Here is a 25,288-nt window from a genome sequence, read left to right as displayed (position 1 = left end):
GCGGCGCATCCCTGCGGCGCTTCCTGCGGCGCTTTCCTGCGGTGCCTCCCTGCGGCGCATCCCCTGCGGCGCTTTCCTGACCTGCGGCGCATCCCTGAGGCACATCCGGGGGCGCTTGCCGGGCTCACGGCGCATCCCGGGGGCACGTCTCTGGTCGGGGGGACCTTTGGGGGCCAGGGGAGGGCCTTTGGGGGGCACAGGGAGGGCCTTTGGGCACCGGGAGGGCCTTTGAGGGTCCGGGGGACAGTTGGGGGCCTGGGGAACATTTGGGGACCGGTGGAGGGCCTTTGGGACCCCGTTGGTCCTTTGGGAGCTCGATGGGCCTTTGGGGGGCCCGGGGATGGCCGTTGAGGGTCTGGGTGGGCCTTTGGGGGCGCCTGTGGCCCTTTGGGAGCTTGGGGGGTCTTTGAGGGTCCGGGGGGCCCGTGGGGGGCCGGGGGGACATTGGGGGACCGGTGGAGGGCCTTTGGGACCCCGTTGGTCCTTTGGGCGCTCGATGGGCCTTTGGGGGGCCCGGGGATGGCCGTTGAGGGTCTGGGTGGGCCTTTGGGGGCGCCGGTGGCCCTTTGGGCGCTTGGGGGGCCTTTGAGGACCGGGGGCTTCCTTTGGGGTTGGGGTAGGAGGATTGGAACCCTTTGGGGTTGGGTTAGAGGACCTCACAACACTGTTCAAATGAAACTTGTGTATTATAACGACCACAGAGTTTCACCATTAAATTCTCTTCTAAAATATCTTCAAAAATCTTCTTTTAAAATGTCTCTATCTGTTTCGCCGAAATAGTTCCATAACCTGTCTAAAACGGTTTCACCCAAATAATCCCTAAACGTAAATTCAGCGTGTTCCTTTGTTTTTGGCATCTCTGCGCTAATGCATTTCAAATTAATAAGAAACCTTTTCGCGCGCTAAAACAATTCATCGCTAAGATTCTTCTTGGAGAATTGCTTCTATGGCCTTTGGTTATTAATATCCTTTGGAGTTCGATCAGTAGAACTGTTCCCGTGGCAAAGACATTAATGATTTGGATCTATTCCTGGAGAAATGTTTCTAGGCGAAAATTTTTAAAGTCTGACAGATGATGTCATTGATTGATTGATCTGTCAAGAAAGGGGAAATTAATTTGTTGTTTCTAAGGGGAATTATTTATTCACGATAGGTGAATTGAGGTCGACAGCACAGGTGTTCCAAGGTCGATGTTGTTGTTGTTGTAAGTGCACGCTCTCAGCGAATGTCAAGGTTGATGTTGTTGTTGTTGACACACCTTGGAAAAAGAGGTCATTGACCCATTACGTAATCATTCTCCCTAGGGAGGCTATGCCCTTATTTGGAGTGCAAAAAAGTTATAGGTGGCAGCAGGGGTGAATCGTGGGAGTAGCACCTCCCCCTCTACTATTTAGAACCAAATAATGGCAGAAAACTCCACTTTCGCGTCGCACAATCTTTTTGATTACATAAAAAGTGCAATGTGACTTTTAATTTCTGCTAGAATGAACCATTTCCAAAACGAAGGGAGATGAGAGATCAATTTCTACCCACCCCTACCCTTTTCTCTATTTATCTTAAGCCTTATGGAGAATTAGACAACTTTAGCACTGAAATGCGCTCTTTTAGGAAACTGCTCCCTCCCCCACCCACAAAGTCGAAGTTTAGAGACAAGTTATGGCAGAAAACTTTACTTTCCCGTCGTTCAATCTGTTTGATTATTTAAGAAAAGCAATAGGAACTTAAATTTCTATTAGAGTGAAACCTCTCCAAATGAAGGAATATAAGAGATCAATTCCAACCCACTCCCTATCCCCCTTTTTTATCTATCTTATGGATTATGGAGAGTTAGAAAATATTGGCATTTAACTACCCTCTTTCAGGCATCTGACCCTTTCCCCCGCCTACACAACGATCTGCTGCCCCGCATTCATAATAGCTAATTCACGATTATACATTAATAAACTCAATTTCCCGAAAAGTCAGGTGAATCAGCTTAGTTAAAGTAAAATGTTCAGATTAACCACTTATATTCTGTGGACTTCGTGACTTTCCAGGAACGAATATGCCACCGTGTAAGCGTACTTTTTCTCAAACTAGGAAGCTCATTATATAATTCTTTGATACATATAATCGATCAACTATCTCAGAAGATTCAATAGATAGCAACTTGATCCTCTTTGGGACAAAATCGTAGTTTAGTACCAAATAACGGCAGCAAATCCACGTTCCCGTTGCACAGTCTTTTGTGATCGCTTAAAAACAGCAGTAGGACTTTAAATTTTTGTTGGAATGAACCCTCTCCGAATTTTCTTGAAACATTGGTACGGTACGACTGCCCCTGGGGAAAAAATTAAGCATATATCCGTAATCTTTCTTCTGGTAAAAAATGCAAATTCCACATTTTTTTAGGCTGGTACTTGAAACCTCCGAAGTATATCTTTGATATGCTGAATCTGATGATGTAGTTTACATTAAGATCAATTGAATTTTTGCGGCAATAACCCTTCCCCCCATTTGAAAACAAGACAGAGTTTCTCAGGCTCATAGCTTTTGAACAGTAACATAAAACTTAATTAAATCTATATATTTGGAATCAATATAAAAAGCCAATTCTTTTTATGTATTAATTACTATTAAAATTCTCGTTTTAGAGTTTTGGTTACTATTGGCCCAAATCACTAATTAATTACAGTTTGTTACTGCGAACTGTTTAAATTCTTCATTCGTTCAACAAGCCTTAAAAGTTGACAACTTCTTTTAGTATTTTTTCCACCTGAGCAATAGTCCGTTTATGAGCTTTTGACATATAAATACTACTTAAAAAAAATTATGGAGTTTAAAAGAAATTACGGGTTGATTCAATTTTATAATTTTCTTTGAACACCCGTGTGGATTGGATCGTGTTCAGATCTGAATCATAGGCAGCGCAATAGCGCTGCCTAAGTAAAGAACGATGTTGGCAAAATGTATTATATTTTTTTTGGGGGGGGGGGTTTCTTGGTTTTAGACCAGGGCACTTCGTACCGGAGGAATTGCCGTAAAAATTACGAAAAGAGCTAATTCGATTGGGAATTGGAATGGCTAGTGCCGCTTTTAATAGCCGAAAGTGATTGGAATGCAACTAACACCCCTTCTATGCCCACCATTTTCCCAAACACATCCAATCCAAATTTTGAGATAGCAATTTTGTTCAACATAGTTGATTTCCAAATAGAAATTAGGTTTTTCAGGAGGACACTCCCCCACAGCCTTCAGGGCAAGGGCTGTAAGTTATGCCCTAGGGGCTTATAGGGTTTTTGTAGAAAGCGTTGTTGTAAAAACTTCAAAAAAGGCTCGTTCGATTGGAAATTCAATGGGCTAGTCCCCTTTTTAATAGTCGAAAGTGGTTAGAGGGCAACTAACCCCTCTCTCACTCCCACCTTTTCCCCAAACATATCCAATCCAAATTTTGAGATAGCCATTTTGTCCAAGGTAGTTGAAAGTTCTGAAAATTAGGTCTTTGAGGATAACACCCCCCTACAGCCCTCGGGGCTAGGGTTGTAAGGTATGCTCTGAGGGCATATAAGGATTTTTTTATAGAAAGCGTTGTCGTAGAAACTTCAAAAAGGGATCATTTGATTGGAAATTGAAATGGTTAGTGCCCTTATTAAAAGTCGAAAGTGATTGGAAGGCAACTAACAACCCTTCCTCACCCACCATTTATCCAAACACATCAGATTAAAATTTTGAGATAGCCATTTTGTTCAAGGTGCCTGAAATGTCCGGAAACTATATCGAAGAGGATGACACTCCCCCCACAGCCCTCGGGATAAGGGTTGTAAGTTATGCCCTGGGGGCATATAAGGTATTTATTGAAAGTTTTGTTGTAGAAACTTGGAAAAGGGCTCATTCGATTGGAAATCCAAAGGGCTAGTACCCTTTTTAATAGTTGAAAGTGGTTTGAGGGCAACTAACTCCCCTCTCACGCCCAGATTTTCCCCAAACACAACCAATCAAAATTTTTAGACAGCCATTTTGTTCAACGTAGTTAAAAGTTTTAGAAATTAGGTCTTTGAGGATAATAACCCCCTCAGAGCCTTCGGGGCAAGGGTTGTAAGTTATGCCCTGGGGGCATACAAGGTTTTTTATAGATAGTGATGTCGTAGAAACTTCAAAAAGGACTCATTCGATTGGAAATTAGAAGGAAATTAGGAAATTAGAATCCTTTTTTAATAGTCAAAAGTGATTGGAGGATATGTAACACCCCTCTCACACCCACCTTTTTCCCAAACACATCCAATCAAAAAATTGAGATAACCATTTTGTTCGACGTAGTTTGAAAGTCTGGAAATTATATAATTGAGGATGACACTCCCCCCCCCGCAGCCCTCAGGGCAGGGGTTGTAAGTTGTGCCCTGGGGACATATAATCTTTTTTTTATAGAAAGCGCTGTCGTAAAAACTTCAAAAAGGAATAGTTTGATTGGAAGATGAGACGGCCAGTGCCCTTTTTACTAGTTGAAAGTGATTGGATGGCAAGTAACTCTCCTCTCACGCCCACCCTGTCCCCAAACACATCAAATCAAAATTTTGAGATAGCCATTTTGTTCAACGTAGTTGAAAGGTCCGGAAATTATATCTATCAGGATGACAACCCCCCTCACAGCCCTCAGGTCAAGGGTTGTAAGTTATGCCATAGGGGCATATAAGGGTTTTATTGAAAGTGTTGTTGTAGAAACTTTAAAAGGGCTCATTTGATTGGAAATTGAAAGGACTAGTATCGTCTTTAATAGTTGAAAGTGATTGGAGAGCAACTAACGCCCCTCTCACGCTTACCATTTCCCCAAACACATCCAATCAAAATTTTGAGATAGCAATTTTCTTCAACGTAGTTGAAAGTCTATGAAATTAGGTCTGTGAGGATGACACCCCCCAGCCCTCAGGGCAAGGGTTGTAAGTTATGCCATAGGGGCATATAAGGGTTTTATTGAAAGTGTTGTTGTAGAAACTTCAAAAGGGCTCATTTGATTGGAAATTGAAAGGACTAGTGCCGTTTTTAATAGTTGAAGGTGATTGGAGAGCAACTAACGCCCATGTCACGCCCACCATTTCCCCAAACTCATCCAATCAAAATTTTGAGATAGCCAGTTTGTTTAATGTTGTTGAAAGTTCTGGAAATTAGGTCTTTGAGGATGACAACTCCCTCAGAGCCTTCGGGGTAAGGGTTGTAATTTTTACCCTGGGGGCATATAAGGTGTTTATAGAAATGGTTGTCGTAAAAACTCAAAAAGGGCTCATTTGATTGGAAATTGACGGGCTAGTGCCCTTTTTAATAGTCGAAAGTGATCGGAAGGCTTGCCATTTTTATAGTAAAGATCGATGTGGATACAATGTAATAATAATAATAATAATAATAATTTATTTTTAAACCACATCATTTACAAAAATGATAATTGTGGAGCATAAAGAAAAAAGTAGATAATACACTACATACATGAGTACATAAAACTTAAAAACTTTGCAAGAGCAGAGTAACCAAGGAAAAGAAAAACGTTCAAGATACAAAAAAAACTTTTCTTCTTGCAATCAGCGACGACAAGCTTTTGGAAAGATTTTATTGTTTTACTAACATTGATACCCAGCCACCGGAAAAAAGAAATCGACGGGACAGAAAAAGATCGTCATACTAGAGAGGTCATATTATTACTATTAAATGAGATATATTCACACTTTGAAATATTAAGAGAAAGTCCAATGGTATAAAGTTTAGATGCAATTGTTGAGACAAACAGGGAAAGCCCCTTTTAGTCCTACTGATCAAAAGGATATCATCTGCATAAGCAAGATAAAAGATGTTAATGGGATTAAGAATGCAAGTGGGTGGGAGAGAAGAAAGAATAGATGATATACAAAATTTAAAAATAAATGGAGAAAGGACGGCACGTTGCTAAACCCCACTCTGCACTGGAATTTTGCTTTCGGCATCACTTATGTCTATTTTTATCCGCAAGAAAGAACTGGAATACCAATATCTAAGAAGAAAAATTACCGAAATGTTAATACCGTGACTAAAAAGAGAAAAAATAACTTGGGAATGGGTAACGGTGTCAAAGGCCTTAGAGAGATCCAAGGCGCATAAATGTAACTCGAGTCCATTTTTAGTCGCCTCAGTATGAACATTCACCAAAACTCGGTATGCTTGCTGGCAACCACAGTTCATATAATTATCCAGTAAGCTTATCGCAGATCATTTCTGGTCTTCGTTCTCGGTGCGAACAAAAAGCTCCTCCCACTTCTTCGTGCAGTTATGGATCAGTGTGTTTGCGTCTATCAATGAGATATGGTTACTAAGTGCATTATTCCTAATAGCGGGTTTCCACTTGTTTCCGATTGTTTCGCATCTGACTTGTCTACCCGTGAAAAGATCTGATGCCGCCTATGTTTCTGCGTTCTCTGGAGCACTCGCACCCCGGTCCGGGTTTTTATAATGGGTGAGATAAGGAATGATCATACTGAATTATTACATAAACTGTGCTGGCAACCTACCCCAGCTGAAAACCCGATCTGGTTTTCACCGAAGTATGCGGAAGAGTTAACTGAAGGGAGGAGAATATACACGAAAATCTTTTTTTTATTGCGAGAAACAGTTATTGGTCTGTTAAAAGGACACTCATTTGTCATTTTTCCTTTTTTCAAAATTGCGGTACTTATTCCGCACAAAAAACTTTCAGGCACAAACGCGGTGCATGAACATATTTGGAAACGAATTTATAAATGTTGGAAAAGAGCTGGACAATCAACCTTGAGGTGTTTGGAACTTATGCCATCACCATCAGTAGAACTTGACTTGAGATTCTTTATAGCTAGTATCACCAAAGATGAATGAACTGGGAGGATCTGGTTCTGGCGGAGTGAGGTAAGAAGCGCAAAATTAAGAAGCTTCATAAATGTAGCATCAGTCAGATGGTTTACAGTGTTAAAAATCTGATCATAATATTTGCACCAAGCAGCTGGGCTAATTGGGGTACTTGTTGAAAAAGTATCATCAATTTTATTTGAATTTTCTACCTTTTTTCAATCTAAATTACTTTTCAGGAACATGTAAATTTTGGATTTTGCTGATCGTAAATGCTTTTTATACTCGAGCTTAGTTTTAGGGCTCATTCGATTGAAAATAGAAAGGGCTAATGCCCTTTTTAATAGTCGAAAGTGATTGGAGAACAACTAGTCCTCCTCCCATGCCCCACCTACCCCTTGCCCATTAAGTTTAAAAAATAAAATTTGCCTTAATATTAAATCAAAATGCCCTGTGTTAATGCTAATTCTTAATAAGGCACTGAGGGTATTATGTTCAAACTTTGGGGGCTACTTCTGCTCTTAAAATTCAACCAAATCAAAATAGCGTAAGTGTATCCAAGCTTTGAAAGAAAGTAAACATATTTTTTTGCGAATGGCATCAATTTTTCTATTTCAGGTCAACTAGAGGAGGTAAGAAACTAAATTAAACACGACTATTTGTGTCCAAATTTTTAAAAGGGCACATGTTGTTATAAATTGCTGAAAATTTTTCTTCTGCATACAAATAGTAGGCCAAAGTATAAAGTTTTAAAAAAACGAAAAGATTAAAAGAATTATTTTCCTGTTCCCCTAAGAGACTACGTCAATATAAAACGAACAGAAATTAATTTAAAAAAAACTTTTTCCACAAAATAAATTTTTCAAATAAAAGTAAAGGACTCCATTAAACCAAAAATGAGACAAAATAAAATAAATTAATCTACCAATCGTGAAACTACCACAAATCAGTATCAATAAATAAATGAAACCCAAAACGAACAGAAATTACAATAAATAACCGAGTCAAACTCAAAACGAGCAGAAATTAACATGAGTAGGGCTCCAAACCCCTATGCCTTCCCAAAACCGGAACATAATTTGCACTTTATTGAAAAAAATACAAATGAATTGCATTGTCAGTTTAATATACATATACTGATATTTAGTAATCAAGATGTTAATATTATTTGATTTATTAAAGTTATAAAAGTAAAAACATTTATAATTTTTCAGTAGAGTGCAAATTATGTTGACAACTTCTGTTAGTATGTTTTTCCACCTGAGCTATAGTCTGTTTATGAGCTTTTGACATTTAAATACTGTTAAAAAAAGATTATGGAGTTTAATAGAAATTACGGGGTTGATTCAATTTTATAATTTTCTTTGGACATCCGTGTAGACTGGATCGTGTTCAGATATGAATCATAGGCATTTAAAGACATTTAAATACTACTTAAAAAAGATTATGGAGTCTAAAAGAAATTACGAGGTTGATTCAATTTTAAAATTTATTTTGGACATCCGTGTGGATTGGATCGTGTTCAGATATGAATACTGTCTAAATAACCATTGGGGAGCTTCTGAATTTCCTGCCATCCATAAATAGAACAGCTTCCAATAAAATTATTGTAGCAATGCGTGCAAGAACTTAATCAAGCAGCTTCCGCTCTAGCAACCGATGTTGATTACGTTTTCGTTGATTCAGTAAGCAGTAGTTGCTTGTCACGCCATCATTTGCGTATAGCATTAGCTTAATTACTTTATTAGGACTACTCGTACTAATTTAACGAATGATGAATGCAATTTTAAAATTTGGCTTTCAGTCACACATGTGTTTGACAACAATTGTCAGAAATCCTTACTGTTTTGGTCTTTTATTGGTTATTAATTAAATAAATTGTTTTTGAAAAATAAGTTTTTCAAAGAAGAGTAAAGAGCCAAAGACGAGGAGAACAAAAAATCATACAATATTTTAATCTTATAGCAAACATAAATTACTATCAATGAGTAGATAAGATTCAAAATTAACAGAAATTACAACTAAGTGTAGAAGATACATTTACAAAAATTGCACATATTTTTACATTCCTTTACATAAGATTATTACCAACAGTGGTTAAATGGAGACACAGACTTAAAGAACCAGTATTGTTTATCACAATTTCTTGGAAATTTTTGCTGGTGGCAGGGCCGTAGCTACAGTATTTTTATGAGGGGGGGGCAGGGGTGCTGTTGAAGTAGGTTCTGTTCAAGCGGTAGTAAAGAATAGTGTCTATTTAGCAAATACGCGACTTGGTAAATTTAAAAACATTAGGCAATACCTTATAAACAATAAACACACATTAAACAATCATAAATAAATTGCTGGTTCTTGGATTATAGTAAAATTGTCAGCAATGAGCTGTTGTAGACGAAAATAGCATAGTATATACAAGCTTTCGGGTGGACGAAGGTGAATGTCGTATACACACGCCTTTTTTCAGCCGGATTCACCACTAATGCTGCAGTACATATACCCCCTCCGCTTTCCAAAACCCCCCTGCCCAGCAAAGGATTTTCAATATCATACTTGAAGCAAGATCTATTCTAATAGCCCCGGGTATCGCCCTATCCATTTGCTCGTAATTTTGAATGGATCTTGACTCCGTAAGATTTAATTTGTCATACTAAACTTTTTAATTTAGGCCTACGTGATGTACTGAAACATTATTTGTATTTTTTATTAAATTGATTTGTTTGTGGGTTCACCGATTTGTATAAATAAATAGCATTGATATCAACGGGCCACATAAAGCTGAAACAAAAATCATAGGCAGCGCAACAGCGCTGTATAAGTAAAGAAACAGGATAAGTCAAAGTATTACCACAGATTGTGTAAAATTATATTGTGACATATTCCCCACATTTAAACAGCGACCGTAATTCAAATTTGAAAGTATTTGAAAAATAAAGTCAGAATTATTTGATTGACAAATAATTATTTGATTGACAGGCAGTTTGACAAAGAATATCCAGAAAATTTGGGCAATTCTTGGGATCATTGCGGCAGAAATCTTAAATTAATAAAAAATTGCTAGGGATGCCAATTGGAAGAGAAAATTGACTCATAGAGTTTGAAAATTCCCTTGCCCTTTGTATCTTGGTTAAAAAAAAATTCTATGAAAATTACACAAAAGTTTTCTTGTGTATATCAGGGTATGGAGGTATATATTTCCGGAGGGAGGTTACACTGTCTATCGTTTTTGTGTCTACAATTCCCTTCCCAAGCATAGCTTGGTCTCCTAGTGCAGCATGGTACAACTGATAACAATAGAAAAGGAGAATAGGTTGGTACCGCTTAAACGTACGCACAAAATTTTTAAATTGTGAGAAAAATATGCATAAAACTGATAATAATAGAAAAAGAGAATGGACTGGTACCGCTTATACGTTCGCACAAAATTTCTAAATCGTAAGAAAATATGCATGTTTTGTTTAAATTCACTTTATTCCATTCTCAACAGACATTTCGTACAGCATTCTGATGCAAAGATGAATGTCCCAGAAGTAGCGCTGGTGTAGTGTGAAATCTGACTAATTTAAGTCATAATTATTAGCACATTTATGGCAATTCTTTTTTGGAGCTAGTTAAAAGAAATATTTAGAAAAGCGATAACAGCAATATGTCAGCATGTTATTATACATAGAGGCAGTTCTATACATTTTATTAAAAAAAAAAACAAGTTTTTTTTAACTGAAAGTAAGGAGCGACATTAAAACTTAAAAAGAACAGAAATTATTCTTTATATGAAAGGGGCTGTCCCCTCCTCAACGCCTCGCTCTTTACGCTAAATTTTTTCATTGTTTTAAAAAATAAAGTTGTGAGACAGAGTCAAGCTTTAGCGTAAAGAGCGAGGCGTTAAGGAGGGGAAAGCCCCTTTCATATACGAATAATTTCTGTTCGTCTTAAGTTTTAATGTCACTCATTACTTTCAATTAAAAAAACTTGTTTTTTTATTTAATTTCTGAACTTTTTTTAATTAATGCAGCTTTGATTTTGGCTCACCATACATGAATAATTAAAACGAAATTCGCATATTAATTTTCTTTTTTTTGGCTAATTGGCTTTCTCGAAATTTTGTTCTGACGTAACTTACGAACTAAATTACGTAAAGAATTTCTATATTCGTATGTTTTTATTATGTATATTAGGGAGTTCGCTCCCTTGTCAATGCCTCGATCTTTACGCTAAAGTTTGATTTTTGTTCGAGTCACAAACCCCTGAATCACAAAGGCCGGTTAATTAGAATAGATAGCTCTTTTGAAAGTACTAAAAAACTTTAGCTTAAAGAGCGAGGTATTGACTAGGGGGTGAACCCTCTCATATACGTAATAATTTCTGTTCGTTTTAAGTTTTAATGTTGCTCCTTATTTTCAGTTGAAAAAAACTTTTTTAATTAATTTCTAATCGTTTTTTAAATAATGCTGGGAAATCTGGCGCCCCCTTCATAGAAATTTCCCTTCCCCCAAGGAAATATCCTCCATGGAAAGATCCTCCCCCGTAACCCCTACTCCGACTCCCCACTAGAAAAAAATTCCTCCTGAAAACACCTGTATACTTCCCAATAACCAATACTATATGTAAACAATGGGCAAAGTTTATAACTTGCAGCCCTTCCCCCGGGAACTGTGGGGTTTTAGTCATCCTCAAAGACATATTAATTAGATATTCGACTATGGTGAAAAAAAATGGCTATCTCAAAATTTTGATCGGGTGACTTCAGGAAAAAAATGAGCGTGGGAGGGGGCCAAGTTGCCCTCCGATTTTTTTGTTCACTTAAAAAGGGCAGTATAACTTTTAATTTCCGTTTGAATGAGCTCTCTCACGATATTCTAGGACTAATAGTTCGATACAATCCCCCCTGAAAAACAAACAAACAAAAAAAACATAAAAAAAAACACGCATCAGTGATCTTTATTATGGCAAAAAATATAAAATTCCACATTTTTTCAGATAAGAGCTTGAAACCTCTAAAGTAGGGTTCTCTAATACGCTGAATCTGATGGTGCGATTTTTCTATGACTTTTAGGGGCTGTTTCCCCCTTTTTTCGAAAAAAAGGCAAATTTTCTCAGGCGCATAACTTTTGATGGGTAAAACTAAACTTGATAAAACTTATATATTTGAAATCAGCATAAAAATATAATTCTTCTGATGTATCTATCGGTATCAAAATTTCAGTTTTTTAGAGTTTCGGTTACTATTGAGCCGTGCCGCTCCTTACTTACAGTTCGTTACCACGAACTGTTTGATAGAATAGTATTTGAATCCGAAATGTGAGGAACAAGATTTTCTCGTCGCTTGTTAGGCGTTTGAATTACAAAATTAGAATTTGAAGCTTACATTATTTATTATTATCAGCGCTTATTAGGCAATTCAATGACAAATAAAAGAATCAGGAATTAAATTAAATACTGGAAACAAAAATTAAAACAATTAAAGGATTCCTGGAGCGGATTCCCCTCTAACAAATTCTATGATCATACTACAACCGATTTGACCTACATAGCTAAAGTGTTAATATTATCATAAAAACACTAATCCTTATTTTCTTGTTCAATGATTACTTTTTCATTCAAGTAATTATATTCATTGTTTATCTACCTTCATATTCTTCAAGATCCCATTTCTGTCCTATTTGTAGATTTAGAGGGTGTATTCATTTCCAATTCTGAAAGTTTTAAAACAAGAGAATCTAATCTTGAAGTTATAGATTTTAGGAAGTAAAAGCGCAATAAATCAGAGGCAACGGTATAGCGTTGCCTATAGTAAAGGCCATACGGCTCCAATGTTTTATTATTATTATTTATTATTTATTTTTTTCCCAGAGGCACTTCATATGGAAGAGGTCGTCGTAGAAGTTTCAAAAGATGCTCATTCGATTGGAAATTGAAAGTTCTAGTGCCTTTTTACGGGTCAAAAGTGACTGGAATGCAACTAACACCCCTACCACGCCTACCAGTTCTCCAAACACATCCAATCAAAATTTTGAGATAGCCATTTTGTTCAATGTAGTTGAAAGTTCAGGAAATTAGGTCTTTGAGGATAACAACCCCCCCCCCCAGAACCCTCAGGGCAAAGGTTGTAAGTTATGCCCTGGGGGCATATAAGGTTTTTATAGAAAGCGTAGTCGTAGATACTTTTGTTATAGCCAATTTCTTCAACGTAGTTGAAAGTTCTGGAAATTATATGTTTGAGCAGGAGACTCCCCAGCGTCTGCAGGGCAAGGGTTATAAGTTATGCCCTGGGGGCATATATGGTTCTTATGAAAGATATGCTCGCATAAATTTCAAAGAGAGCTCATTTGATTGGAAATTGAAAGTTCGAGCTCACTATTAATAGTAAAAAAAGATCCGGGGGCAGCTAGCCCCCCCCCCCCCCACGCTTTCTTTTTCCAAACTCATCTGATGAAAATTTTTAGATAGACATTTTGTTAAAAATAGTTCAAAAATCGGATAAGAAAAACTCCGGTATCAATACAACCCCCAGGGCCCAGGGGAAGGCGTTCTAAGTTATGCCCTAATGGGCATATATGGTTCTTATGAAAGGGATGCTCATATAAACTTCATAGAGTTCATGAACTTTATACATGAAGTTTTGACTTCATTTATTATTATTTATTATTTATTTATTTATCATTTTTTTCCCCAGAGGCACTTCATATAGAAGTGGTCGTCGTATAAACTTCAAAGGGGACTCATTCGAATGTAAACAAAGAGTTCTAGTGCTCCTTTCAAGAGTCTTAAGTGATTTGAATGCAACTAAACACCACTTCCACGCCCACCAGTTCCCCGAACAGATCTAATCAAAATTTTGAGATAGCCATTTTTTTCAACGTAGTTGAAAATTCAGGAAATTAGGTCTTTGAGGATGATGACCCCCCCCCCCCACAGCTCTCAGGACAAGGGGTTTAAATCATGCCCTGAGGGCATATAAGGTTTTTATGGAAAGCGTTGTCGTAGAAACTTCAGAAAGGGCTCATTCGATTGAAAATGTAAATGGATAGTTCCCGTTTTAATAGTCGAAAGTGATTGGAAGGCAACTAACACCCCTTCCACGCCCATCATTTCCCCAAACACATCCAATATAATTTTGATATAGCCGTTTTGTTCAACGTAGTTGAAAGTTCTGGAAATTATATGTATGAGCAGGACACTCCCCCCACAGTCTTCAGGGTAAGGGTTTTAAGTTATGGCCTGGGGGCATATATGGTTCTTAAGAAAGGAATACTAGTATAAAATTCAGAGAGGGCTCATTTGATTGGAAATTGAAAGTTCTAGTTCACTTTTTAAGCGTCAAAAGATATCGGAGGGTAAACAGCTTCCCCTCCCAAACCCTTTATTCCCAAATGCATCCGATAAAAATTTTGAGATACATATTCTGTTAAAAATAGTTCAAAGATCATATAACAAAATTTCCGGTGTCAACACGACCCCCCAGGGCCCGGGGCAGGCGTTGGGGGCAGGCCCTGGGGGCATATATGGGCCTTATGGAAGGCTTGGTCGTATTAACTTCAAAGAGGGCTAGAAAGTTCTAGTTCACTTTTTAAGAGTCAAATGAGATTAGAGGGCACTTATCCCCCCCTCCTCCACGCCCTTTTTTCCTCAAAACCATCCGATAAGAACTTTGATAGAGCCTTTTTTTAAATAGTTCAAAGACCATATAACGAAAACTCCGGGATCGACACAGCTCCCCAGGGCCAAAGGGCAGGAGTTGCAAGTTATACCCTGGGGGAATATATGGTTTTCATTTAAGGGATGCTCGTAAAAACTTCAGAGAGGGCTCATTTGATTGGAAATTGAAAGTTCTAGTTCAGTTTTTGAGAGTCAAAAGAGATTGGAGGGCAACTAGGCCCCCCACACCCCTTTTTCCACAAATGTATCCGATAGCAATTTTGAGATAGCCATTAAGTTAAAAATTGCTCAAAAGTCACATAACAGAAATTCAGATGTCGTCAGAGCCCCCCAGGGCCCGGGGGCAGGGGTAGTAAGTTATGCCCTGGGGCATATATGGTTCTTATGAAAGGGATGCTCGTATAAACTTCAGAGAGAGCTCATTTGATTGGAAGTTGAAAGTTCGAGCTCACTTTTAATAGTCAAAAGAGATCCGTGTGCAGCTAGCCCCCCCCCCCCCCAACGCCTTGTTTTTCCAAACTCATCTAATGAAAATTTTTAGATATACATTTTGTTAAATATAGTTCAAAGTTTGGATAAGAAAAACTCCGGTATCAATACAACCCCCAGGGCCCAGGGGAAGAGGTTCTAAGTTATGCCCTTGTGGGCATTTATGGTTCTTATGAAAGGGATGCTCGTATAAACTTCATAGGGGGCTCATTTGATTGGAAATTGAAAGTTCTAGTTCACTTTTTAAGAGTCAAGAGAGTTAAGGTCCCTTGCCGTTTTTTCCCCAAACCCATCCGCTAAAAATTTTGAGATAGCCAGTTCTTTGGAAATTATTCAAAAGTTAGATAACAAAAACTTCAAATGGGGCTCATTCGATTGGAAATGGAGAGTTCTAGTGTCTTTGTTAAGAGTTAAAAGTGATGGGGGGGCAACTAGCCCCCCAAGCCCTTTCTCCCCAAGTATATCTGATAAAAAATTTGATGTAGCCATTTTGTTAAAAATAGTTCAAAGGTCATATAACAAAATCTCCTTTACGTTCGGCCATTTCATTAAAAATAGTTCAAAGGTCAGATTAGAAAAACTCCTGTGTCTGCACAAGCCCCCCCCAGGGGCCCGGAGTAAGCGTTGTAATTATTGCTTTGGGGGCATATATGGTTCTTATGGAAGGTATAGTCGTATAAACTTTGGTGAGCGCTCATATGATTTGGAAATTGAAAGTTCTCGTTCACTTTTTCAGAGTTAACGCTATAGCGTTACCTATAGTAAAGGCCATAGGGCTCCAATGTTTTATTATTATTTATTTATTTTTTTCCTAGAGGCACTTCACTATGAAGGGGTCGTCGTAGAAACTTCAAAGGGGGCTTATTCGATTGGAAATCGAGAGTTCTAGTGCCCTTTTTAAGGGTCAAAAGTAATTGGAAGGCAACTAACACCCATTCCACGCCCACCAGTTCCCCCAAACACATCCAATAAAAATTTTGAGATAGCCATTTTGTTCAATGTAGTTGAAAATTCAGGAAATTAGATCTTTGAGGATAACAAACCCCTAAAGCCCTCGGGGCAAGGGTTTTAAGTTATTCCCTGGGGGCATATTAGGTTGAAAGTTCTGGAAATTATATGTTTGAGCAGGACACTCCCCCCACAGTCTTGAGGGCAAGGGATATAAGTTATGCCCTGGGGGCATATATCGTTCTTATGGAAGGGATGCTCGTATAAACTTCAGAGAGGGCTCATTTGATTGGAAATTGAAAGTTCTAGTTCACTTTTTAAGCGACAAAAGATATCGGAGGGTAACCAGCTCCCCCCAAACCCTTTATTCCCAAATGCATCCGATAAAAATTTTGATATAGCTATTTTGTTAAAAATAGTTCAAAGATCATATAACGAAAATTCCGGTGCCGACACGACCCCCCAGGGCCCGGGGGGAGGCGTTCTAAGTTATGCCCTGGGGCATATATGGGCCTTATGGAAGGCCTGCTCATATTAACTTTAAAGAGGGCTAATTTGATTGGAAATTGAAAGTTCTAGTTTGAATACTGAAACTCTAGTTTCAGTATTCCGGTGCCGACACGACCCCCCAGGGCCCGGGGGGAGGCGTTCTAAGTTATGCCCTGGGGCATATATGGACCTTATGGAAGGCCTGCTCATATTAACTTTAAAGAGGGCTAATTTGATTGGAAATTGAAAGTTCTAGTTCACTTTTTAAGAGTCAAATGACCCACACGTTTTCATAGAAAGCGTTGTCGTAGAAACTTCAAAATGGGCTCATTCGACCGGAAATTGAAATGGATAGTGCCGTTTTTAATAGTCGAAAGTGATTTGAAGGCAACTAACACCCCATCCGCGCCCACCATTCCCCAAACACAACCAATAAAAATTTTAGATATCCATTTTGTTAAATGTAGTTGAAAGTTTTGGAAACTATATCTTTGAGCAGGAAACTCTCCCCACAGTCTTCAGGGCAAGGGTTATAAGTTTTGCCCTGGGGCACAGAGAGTTTTTACTGAAAGCTTTGTCGTAGAAACTTCAAAAAGGGCTCATTCAATTGGAAATTTAAAGGGATAGTGCTCTTTTTAATAGTCAAAAGTGATTGGAGGGTAACTAACCCCCCTCTCACGCCCACCTTTTCCCCAAACACATCCAAGTAAATTTTGAGATAGCCATCTTGTTCAAATTAGTTGAAAGGTCTGAAAATTATGTCTTTAAGGATGACAACCCCCCTCCCCCCACAGCCCTCAGGGCCTGGGTTGTACGTTATGCCCTGGGGGCATATGAGGTTTTTGTAGAATGCGTCATCGTAGAAACTTCAAAAAGGGTTTATTCGATTGGAAATTGAAATGGTTAGTGCACTTTTTAATAGTTGAAAGTAATTGGAGGGCAACGAATCTCCCTCTCACGCCCACCATTTCCCCAAACACATACAATCAAAATTTTGATACAGCCATTTTTTTCAACGTAGTTGAAAGTTCTGGAAATTAGGTTTTTGACGATGACAATCCCCCCAAAGCCCTCAGGACAAGGGTTGTAAGTTATGCCCGGAGGGCATATGAAGTTTTTATAGAAGGAGTTGTCGTAGAAACTTCAAAATGGGCTCATTCGATTGGAAATTGAAAGGCTAGAGCCCTTTTTAATAGTCGAAGATGATTGAACAATAACCTACCCTCCTCTAGACACCCACCATTTCCCGAAACAGATCCAATCAAAATTTTGAGATATTCATTTGGTTCAACGTATTTGAAAGTTCTGGAAAGTAGGTCTCTTAGGATGACAACCTCCCCCCCCACACCCCTCAGGGCAAGCGTTGTAAGTTATGCCGTGGCGGCAGATATGGTTTTGATAGATAGTATTCTCACAGAAACTTCAAAAAGAGCTCATTTGATTGGAGATTGAAAGGGCTGGTGCCCTTTTTAATAGTCGAAAGTGATTGGAGAGTAACTAGCCCCCGTCTCACGCTCACCATTTCCCCAAACACATCCGATCAACATTTTTAGATAGCCATTTTCTTCAACGTAGTTGAAAGGTCTTGATATTATGTCTTTGATGATGACAACCCTCCCCTTATAGCCCTCAGGACAAGGGTCGTAAGTTATGCCTTTGGGGAATATAACGTTTTTATAGAAAGTTTTGTCGTAGAAGATTCAAAAAGGGCTCATTTTATTGGAAATTGTGAGGACTAGTTCCTTTTTTTTTAGCTGAAAGGGATCAGAGGGCAAATGTCTCCCTCCATACCTATCATTTCCTCAAAAACTTCCTATCAGAATTTAGATATAGCCATTTTGTTAAGCCTATCAGAAAGGTCTGGAAATTATGTCTTTGAGGATAGCAAATCCCCCCAGCCCTTAGGGCAAGGGTTTTAAGTTTTGCCCTTGGGACATATAGGGTTTTTATGGAAAGTGTAGTCATATAAACTTTAAAGGGGGCTCATTGAATTGGTAATCAGACGCTCTAGTGCCCTTTTTAAGATTCAAAGGGATCAGAGGACAGCTACCCCTATACACAAGTCATATTGTCCCGAAATCCCTCTAATAGAAATTTTGAGGTAGCTATTCTATTCAAAATAGTCTAAATATCATATAACAAGGCTTTTGCCCAGGGGATATTAAAGTCTTTTATGAAAAGGATGGTTGTTTAACTTCAAAAGAGTCTCCCTGAAAAAGACTATGCCAATATAAAACGAACAGAAATTAATCAAAAAACTTTCTGCACAAAATAAGTTTTTCAAAAAAAGTAAAGAACTCCATTAAACAAAAAATGAACAAAAATAGAACCAAATAATCTACCAAGCATACAACTACCACAAATCAGTATTAATATATAAATGAAACCCAAAGCAAACAGAAATTAAAATAATTCAAACTCAAAACGATCAAAAATTAATCTGAGTAGAGTTCTAAACCCTATAATTTCTAAGAGTCAGAATAAAATTTGTACTTCACTGAAAAAAATTCTTTTGAATCTTGTCACCTATATAACTTTCAGAAATCAAAAATTAATTAAGATTTTAAGGAATAAATATCAGCATATGTAGATTAAACTGACAATGCACATTTTTTTTCAGTATTCCGGTGCCGACACGACCCCCCAGGGCCCGGGGGGAGGCGTTCTAAGTTATGCCCTGGGGCATATATGGACCTTATGGAAGGCCTGCTCATATTAACTTTAAAGAGGGCTAATTTGATTGGAAATTGAAAGTTCTAGTTCACTTTTTAAGAGTCAAATGACCCACACGTTTTCATAGAAAGCGTTGTCGTAGAAACTTCAAAATGGGCTCATTCGACCGGAAATTGAAATGGATAGTGCCGTTTTTAATAGTCGAAATTGATTGGAATGCAACTAACACCCCTTCCGCGCCCACCATTCCCCAAACACATCCAATAAAAATTTTAGATAGCCATTTTGTTCAATGTAGTTGAAAGTTTTGGTAACTATATCTTTGAGCAGGAAACTCTCCCCACAGTCTTCAGGGCAAGGGTTATAAGTTTTGCCCTGGGGCACAGAGAGTTTTTACTGAAAGCTTTGTCGTAGAAACTTCAAAAAGGGCTCATTCAATTGGAAATTTAAAGGGATAGTGCTCTTTTTAATAGTCGAAAGTGATTGGAGGGCAACTAACCCCCCTCTCACGCCCACCTTTTCCCCAAACACATCCAAGTAAATTTTGAGATAGCCATCTTGTTCAAATTAGTTGAAAGGTCTGAAAATTATGTCTTTGAGAATGACAACCCCCCTCCCCCCACAACCCTGAGGGCCCGGGTTGTAAGTTGTGCCCGAGGGGCATATGATATTTTTATAGAAAGCGTCATCGTAGAAACTTCAAAAAGGGTTTATTCGATTGGAAATTGAAATGGTTAGTGCACTTTTTAATAGTTGAAAGTAATTGGAGGGCAACGAATCTCCCTCTCACGCCCACCATTTCCCCAAACACATACAATCAAAATTTTGAGACAGCCATTTTTTTCAACGTAGTTGAAAGTTCTGGAAATTAGGTCTTTGACGATGACAATCCCCCCACAGCCCTCAGGACAAGGGTTGTAAGTTATGCCCGGAGGGCATATGAAGTTTTTATAGAAGGAGTTGTCGTAGAAACTTCAAAATGGGCTCATTCGAGTGGAAATTGAAAGGCTAGAGCCCTTTTTAATAGTCGAAGATGATTGAACAATAACCTACCCTCCTCTAGACACCCACCATTTCCCGAAACAGATCCAATCAAAATTTTGAGATATTCATTTGGTTCAACGTATTTGAAAGTTCTGGAAAGTAGGTCTCTTAGGATGACAACCTCCCCCCCCACAACCCTCCGGGCAAGCGTTGGAAGTTATGCCGTGGCGGCCTATATGGTTTTGTTAGATAGTATTCTCACAGAAACTTCAAAAAGAGCTCATTTGATTGGAGATTGAAAGGGCTGGTGCCCTTTTTAATAGTCGAAAGTGATTGGAGAGTAACTAGCCCCCGTCTCACGCTCACCATTTCCCCAAACACATCCGATCAACATTTTTAGATAGCCTTTTTGTTCAACATAGTTGAAAGGTCTTTAAATTATGTCTTTGAGGATGACAACCCTCCCGTCATAGTCCTCAAGACAAGGGTTGTAAGTTATCCCTTTGGGGAATATAATGTTTGTATAAAAAGTCTTGTCGTAGAAGCTTCAAAAAGTGCTCATTTTATTGGAAATTGTGAGGACTAGTTCCTTTTTTTTTAGCTGAAAGGGATCAGAGGGCAAATGTCTCCCTCCATACCTATCATTTCCTCAAAAACTTCCTATCAGAATTTAGATATAGCCATTTTGTTAAGCCTATCAGAAAGGTCTGGAAATTATGTCTTTGAGGATAGCAAATCCCCCCAGCCCTTAGGGCAAGGGTTTTAAGTTTTGCCCTTGGGACATATAGGGTTTTTATGGAAAGTGTAGTCATATAAACTTTAAAGGGGGCTCATTGAATTGGTAATCAGACGCTCTAGTGCCCTTTTTAAGATTCAAAGGGATCAGAGGACAGCTACCCCTATACACAAGTCATATTGTCCCGAAATACATCAAATATAAATTTTGAGGTAGCTATTCTATTCAAAATAGTCTAAATATCATATAACAAGGCTTTTGCCCAGGGGATATTAAAGGCTTTTATGAAAAGGATGGTTGTTTAACTTCAAAAGAGTCTCCCTGAAAAAGACTATGTCAATATAAAACGAACAGAAATTAATCAAAAAACTTTTTGCACAAAATAAGTTTTTCAAAAAAAGTAAAGAACTCCATTAAACCAAAAATGAACAAAAATCGAAACAAATAATCTACCAAGCATACAACTACCACAAATCAGTATAAATAAATAAATGAAACCCAAAGCAAACAGAAATTAAAATAATTCAAACTCAAAACGATCAAAAATTAATCTGAGTAGAGTTCTAAACCCTATAATTTCTAAGAGTCAGAATAAAATTTGTACTTCACTGAAAAAAATTCTTTTGAATCTTGTCACCTATAGGCCTATAACTTTCAGAAATCAAAAATTAATTAAGATTTTAAGGAATAAATATCAGCATATGTAGATTAAACTGACAATGCACATTTTTTTCAGTATAGTACAAATTATATATATATATATATATATATATATATATATATATATATATATATATATATATATATATATATATATATATATATATATATATATATATATATACTATATATATATATATATATATATATATATATATATATATATATATATATATATATATATATATATATATATATATATATATATATATATATATATATATATATATATATATATATATATATATATATATATATATTGGCGTACCATATTGGCGTACCTTTATTAGGAAGACTTACCGGTTCACCATTAATGTACCACGTAAGATTAGCTGCCGGTAAGGAATCTTTTGATGTGCAATTTACTTCTACAATATCTCCAATGGAATACCTCAACTGGCCTCCAGTGATAATTGGATCTTCTGATGGTATCTCTGGAAATACAAACAAGGAATAGAAATAAGAAAAACAATTCCTGAGAGAATTCCTGAATAGTTCCTGTATAGGTTTGGCAAGGTGAATGCAGCGGTCGAGTGTGAGAGGTAGTGCAGCTAACATACTCCAGAGTTTTATTTATATTTATCTTTAGTAGTCACTAATTATGACAATAATCGAATTAGCATTAGCGATACCTAAGTAAAGTGCCCTATAGCTTCAATCCACGTTTTTTTCTTTTGCCCAGGCCACTTGGCATGGAAGGAGGGGTCATAGAAAACTTTAGAGAGATAATTTGAACAGACATTGGAAGTTTTAGCGCCCTTCCTGAAGATTGAAAGTGAGCGGAGGGCATCCAGACCCCACCCGTTTTAGACTTAACACCCTACTCATCCCCAAATACGTTCCATTGAAACTTTGAGACAGTGGTTTTGCGAACAACAGCTGAAAGACTAAAATTATATGCCTCTAGGGGTGGCAAAGCCCCTAGAGCCCTATGGCAAGCAGGTTTAAATTATTCAAGTTGCCCATTGCTCAAGTATGAGTTTTATTATCGGAAAATAGAGCATGTTTGACCGTGAGTGTCCAAAACAACTAAGGGCATTAAGGCGGAATTTTTGGATAATTCTGAGGAAATATTGGACTAAATCAAACGACACTAGCTGCATCCAGGTTGTTCAAAAGGTGCACTTGCAATGTCTTTGAACGGCTACAGGTATTATTTTGAAACACTCAGGGAATGTTGTTGTGGATGTTTAACTAAACCAAAAGACGAAATATGCCTCCAACTTGTCAAAAAAACGTTCTTGCGTTCTCGTCGGAACAGCCAGGAGTATTAAGCTGTGACTGTCACAGCATATAAATAAAGTATGTAGAGAAGAGCTAAAAGTTTCAAAGGCGGTATATTTGCATAAATACTAATCTGGAATATATTAGGAACCGTAGTGAATAACCATTTTGCGTTTTTTTATTAATTACTTGTTGTAGGATTCATTTGATTGAATCATAAATCTACTCGCTATAAGGTGAAAAATCACTAGGTTTGAGAAAAATCACTAGTTTTAGAACAAAAGTCACTGTAATCACTAGCGAGAAAAAAAATCACTAGGCAACATAAAAAATCAATAGAACTAGTGATAAATCACTAGGGGTGGCAACCCTGGATAGTAGATAGTAAACTGGCGAACTGGGCGAATAATACCTGGGTTATGTATGGATGGTCCTCCGGTTTTAAACAAATTCATTCATTTAAACTGATATTTATATCCGAAAATTAACTATTTAAATTAGCTTGGTCAGAAACTGATCAGTCACTTCAACCCTTGCACGACCCAGTTGCACTAATGGCGTTATCATATCAAATCTCACTATTATCCTAGTTAATGTACATATACATGTAGCAGTTTCAAAATTTTGACTAATTCCTAATTGTAATTTTGTTCCTGTATATTTTGTAAAAAAAAAGCCCTTTTTGGGAGGTAACTTGGGCCCCCAGAGAAATTAGGGTGGGCAATGCCCCCCCCCAATTGCGCCCCTATCTGTATGTCAAAGAAGTATATCTACCAGATCTCAGGAAGGACTAAGCGTATAAAGTTGAAACTTTCAGCGTACTTTGAAGAGTATGTTAATCTAAAACAAAAGATATTATATGTATTTGTTTTGTCAAAAGGGGTAAAAAATATCTCGGGAACAGCTAAGGACATAAATCTAATAATTTCAGGGAATATTGAGGGGCATTTAAGACTAAACCAAAAGACCCAATATGTGTCCAAATTGTCAGAATGGTATACCTGCAATCAAGGCCGTACCCAGGATTTTTTTTTCGGGGGGGGGGGGTTTACTCAAAGATTTATTTTTTTTGGGGGGGAGGGCTTACACAAAAAAAAATAAAATATTTGTTTATATCAATTTCTGTTACGTTTCTACGAGTCACACAAATATTTTCTTTTTTCGAAGGGGGGGGGGGGTTCAAACCCTCTTACCCCCCTCTGGGTACGGCCTTGCTTGCAATAGCTTAGGGATACCTGAAGATATTAAATAGAAACTTGTTGGGCATACTGAAGGGGATCTTGAAATCAATGAAAAGATACTGTATGCATCCTTGTTTTCAAAAAGGTGTATCTTCATTTCTTCGGAAAACGCCAAGGAATCAATATTAAACTTATAAGGCATATTGGATTGAATCGAAAGACACTATATGCATCCTGGTTATCGAAAGGACGTATTTTCAATATTGGAGGTGCGGTCAAAGGCATGAAGTTAAAACTTTCACGGAATATAGGGGGGATATGGAACAAAATTAAATGAATGGTATTAGTTTGAAGCTTTTAGGGCATATTGAACCAAATTGAAACACACTGCACATTAAATGACTCTGGGAGCACCCAGGTTATGAAAAGGGGAATTATAAAATCTGCCAGGAAAGGTTAAGGGTATTAAGTTGAAAGTTTCAATGAATGCAGAGAGGAATTTTGAACTAAATCAAAGTTCCCTAAATGCATCCAGGTTGTCCAAAGGGTGTACCTGTAGTATCTCAGGAACTGATAAGGGTATTAAGTTAAAAATTTCAGGTAATCTTGACTGATGTGTAATATTAAATCAAAAGACGTGATGTGCATCCAGATTGTCAAAATGCTACATCTTCAATAACTTGAAGATATTGGAGATAATAATTTGAATCATTTTGGACATATGGATGGGAATGTTGATCTTAAAACGCAGAGAAATTGCCATAAATAAGAGTAGGGCTAGCGTTTCTAAGCCTTCTAAAGGCCAGAGCGTCATTTCCCTTTTAGTGCAAGCAAAATGCATTTTATATGTTTTCTTTTTTACAGCATTAATGAATCCAGAATTATCAATAATTTCATGAATAAATATTATTAAATATTTGACGGAAAGTCAACTTTCATTAATTCTTTTCCATAGTCTTGGTTATATGGCGATTTTATTTCATTTTGTTTTGTTGATATTATGATAAATAAAAACATTATTTATTTATTTATTTTATTCAATACGGGAGAAAGCCATAGTCTTGTCGCAATAAACTTCTACTTCTTAGTAGAAATAATCCTACTTCTTAAATAAATATTGTTCTCATTAAAGCGCAAATGACGCCAGATCGTTTAAGGAGGTTTTGCTAGCCTTTTTCATGTTTGTGGTAGTCGTTGCTTACTTTAAATTTTACCTGAATATTTACTGTAATTTCTGTTCAGTTTATGTTTCATTTACTCATTCATAGTAATTGCAGTTTCAGTTTGAACTTTTAGTTTACATTATTTTTGCTCATCTTTGGCTTAGTATAGCTCTTTACTTCTTTTTGAAAAACACATTTTTGGAAAAAATAAT

The 25,288-nt window shown here is 37.5% G+C and overlaps 1 protein-coding gene across 2 annotated transcripts in view; it reads right to left on the bottom strand.

Annotated features, from left to right (window-relative positions):
• LOC148956749 (cell adhesion molecule 2-like) overlaps positions 1-25,288 on the bottom strand; it is a 241,206-nt gene that overhangs the window by 92,915 nt on the left and 123,003 nt on the right. For both annotated transcript variants that reach the window (XM_089087196.1, XM_089087205.1), the window contains exon 5: positions 21,809-21,942. In XM_089087196.1, coding sequence (XP_088943322.1) covers positions 21,809-21,942 — 134 coding nt within the window. The remainder of the gene's footprint in view (positions 1-21,808; positions 21,943-25,288) is intronic.

Source organism: Artemia sp. Qi Xiang Cuo, chromosome 1, assembly GCF_049724085.1.
Source record: "Artemia sp. Qi Xiang Cuo chromosome 1, ASM4972408v1, whole genome shotgun sequence".
NCBI lineage: Eukaryota > Metazoa > Arthropoda > Branchiopoda > Anostraca > Artemiidae > Artemia > Artemia sp. Qi Xiang Cuo.
Note: the sequence above shows the minus strand (reverse complement) of the source record. Positions and strands in the feature narration are given on the sequence as shown.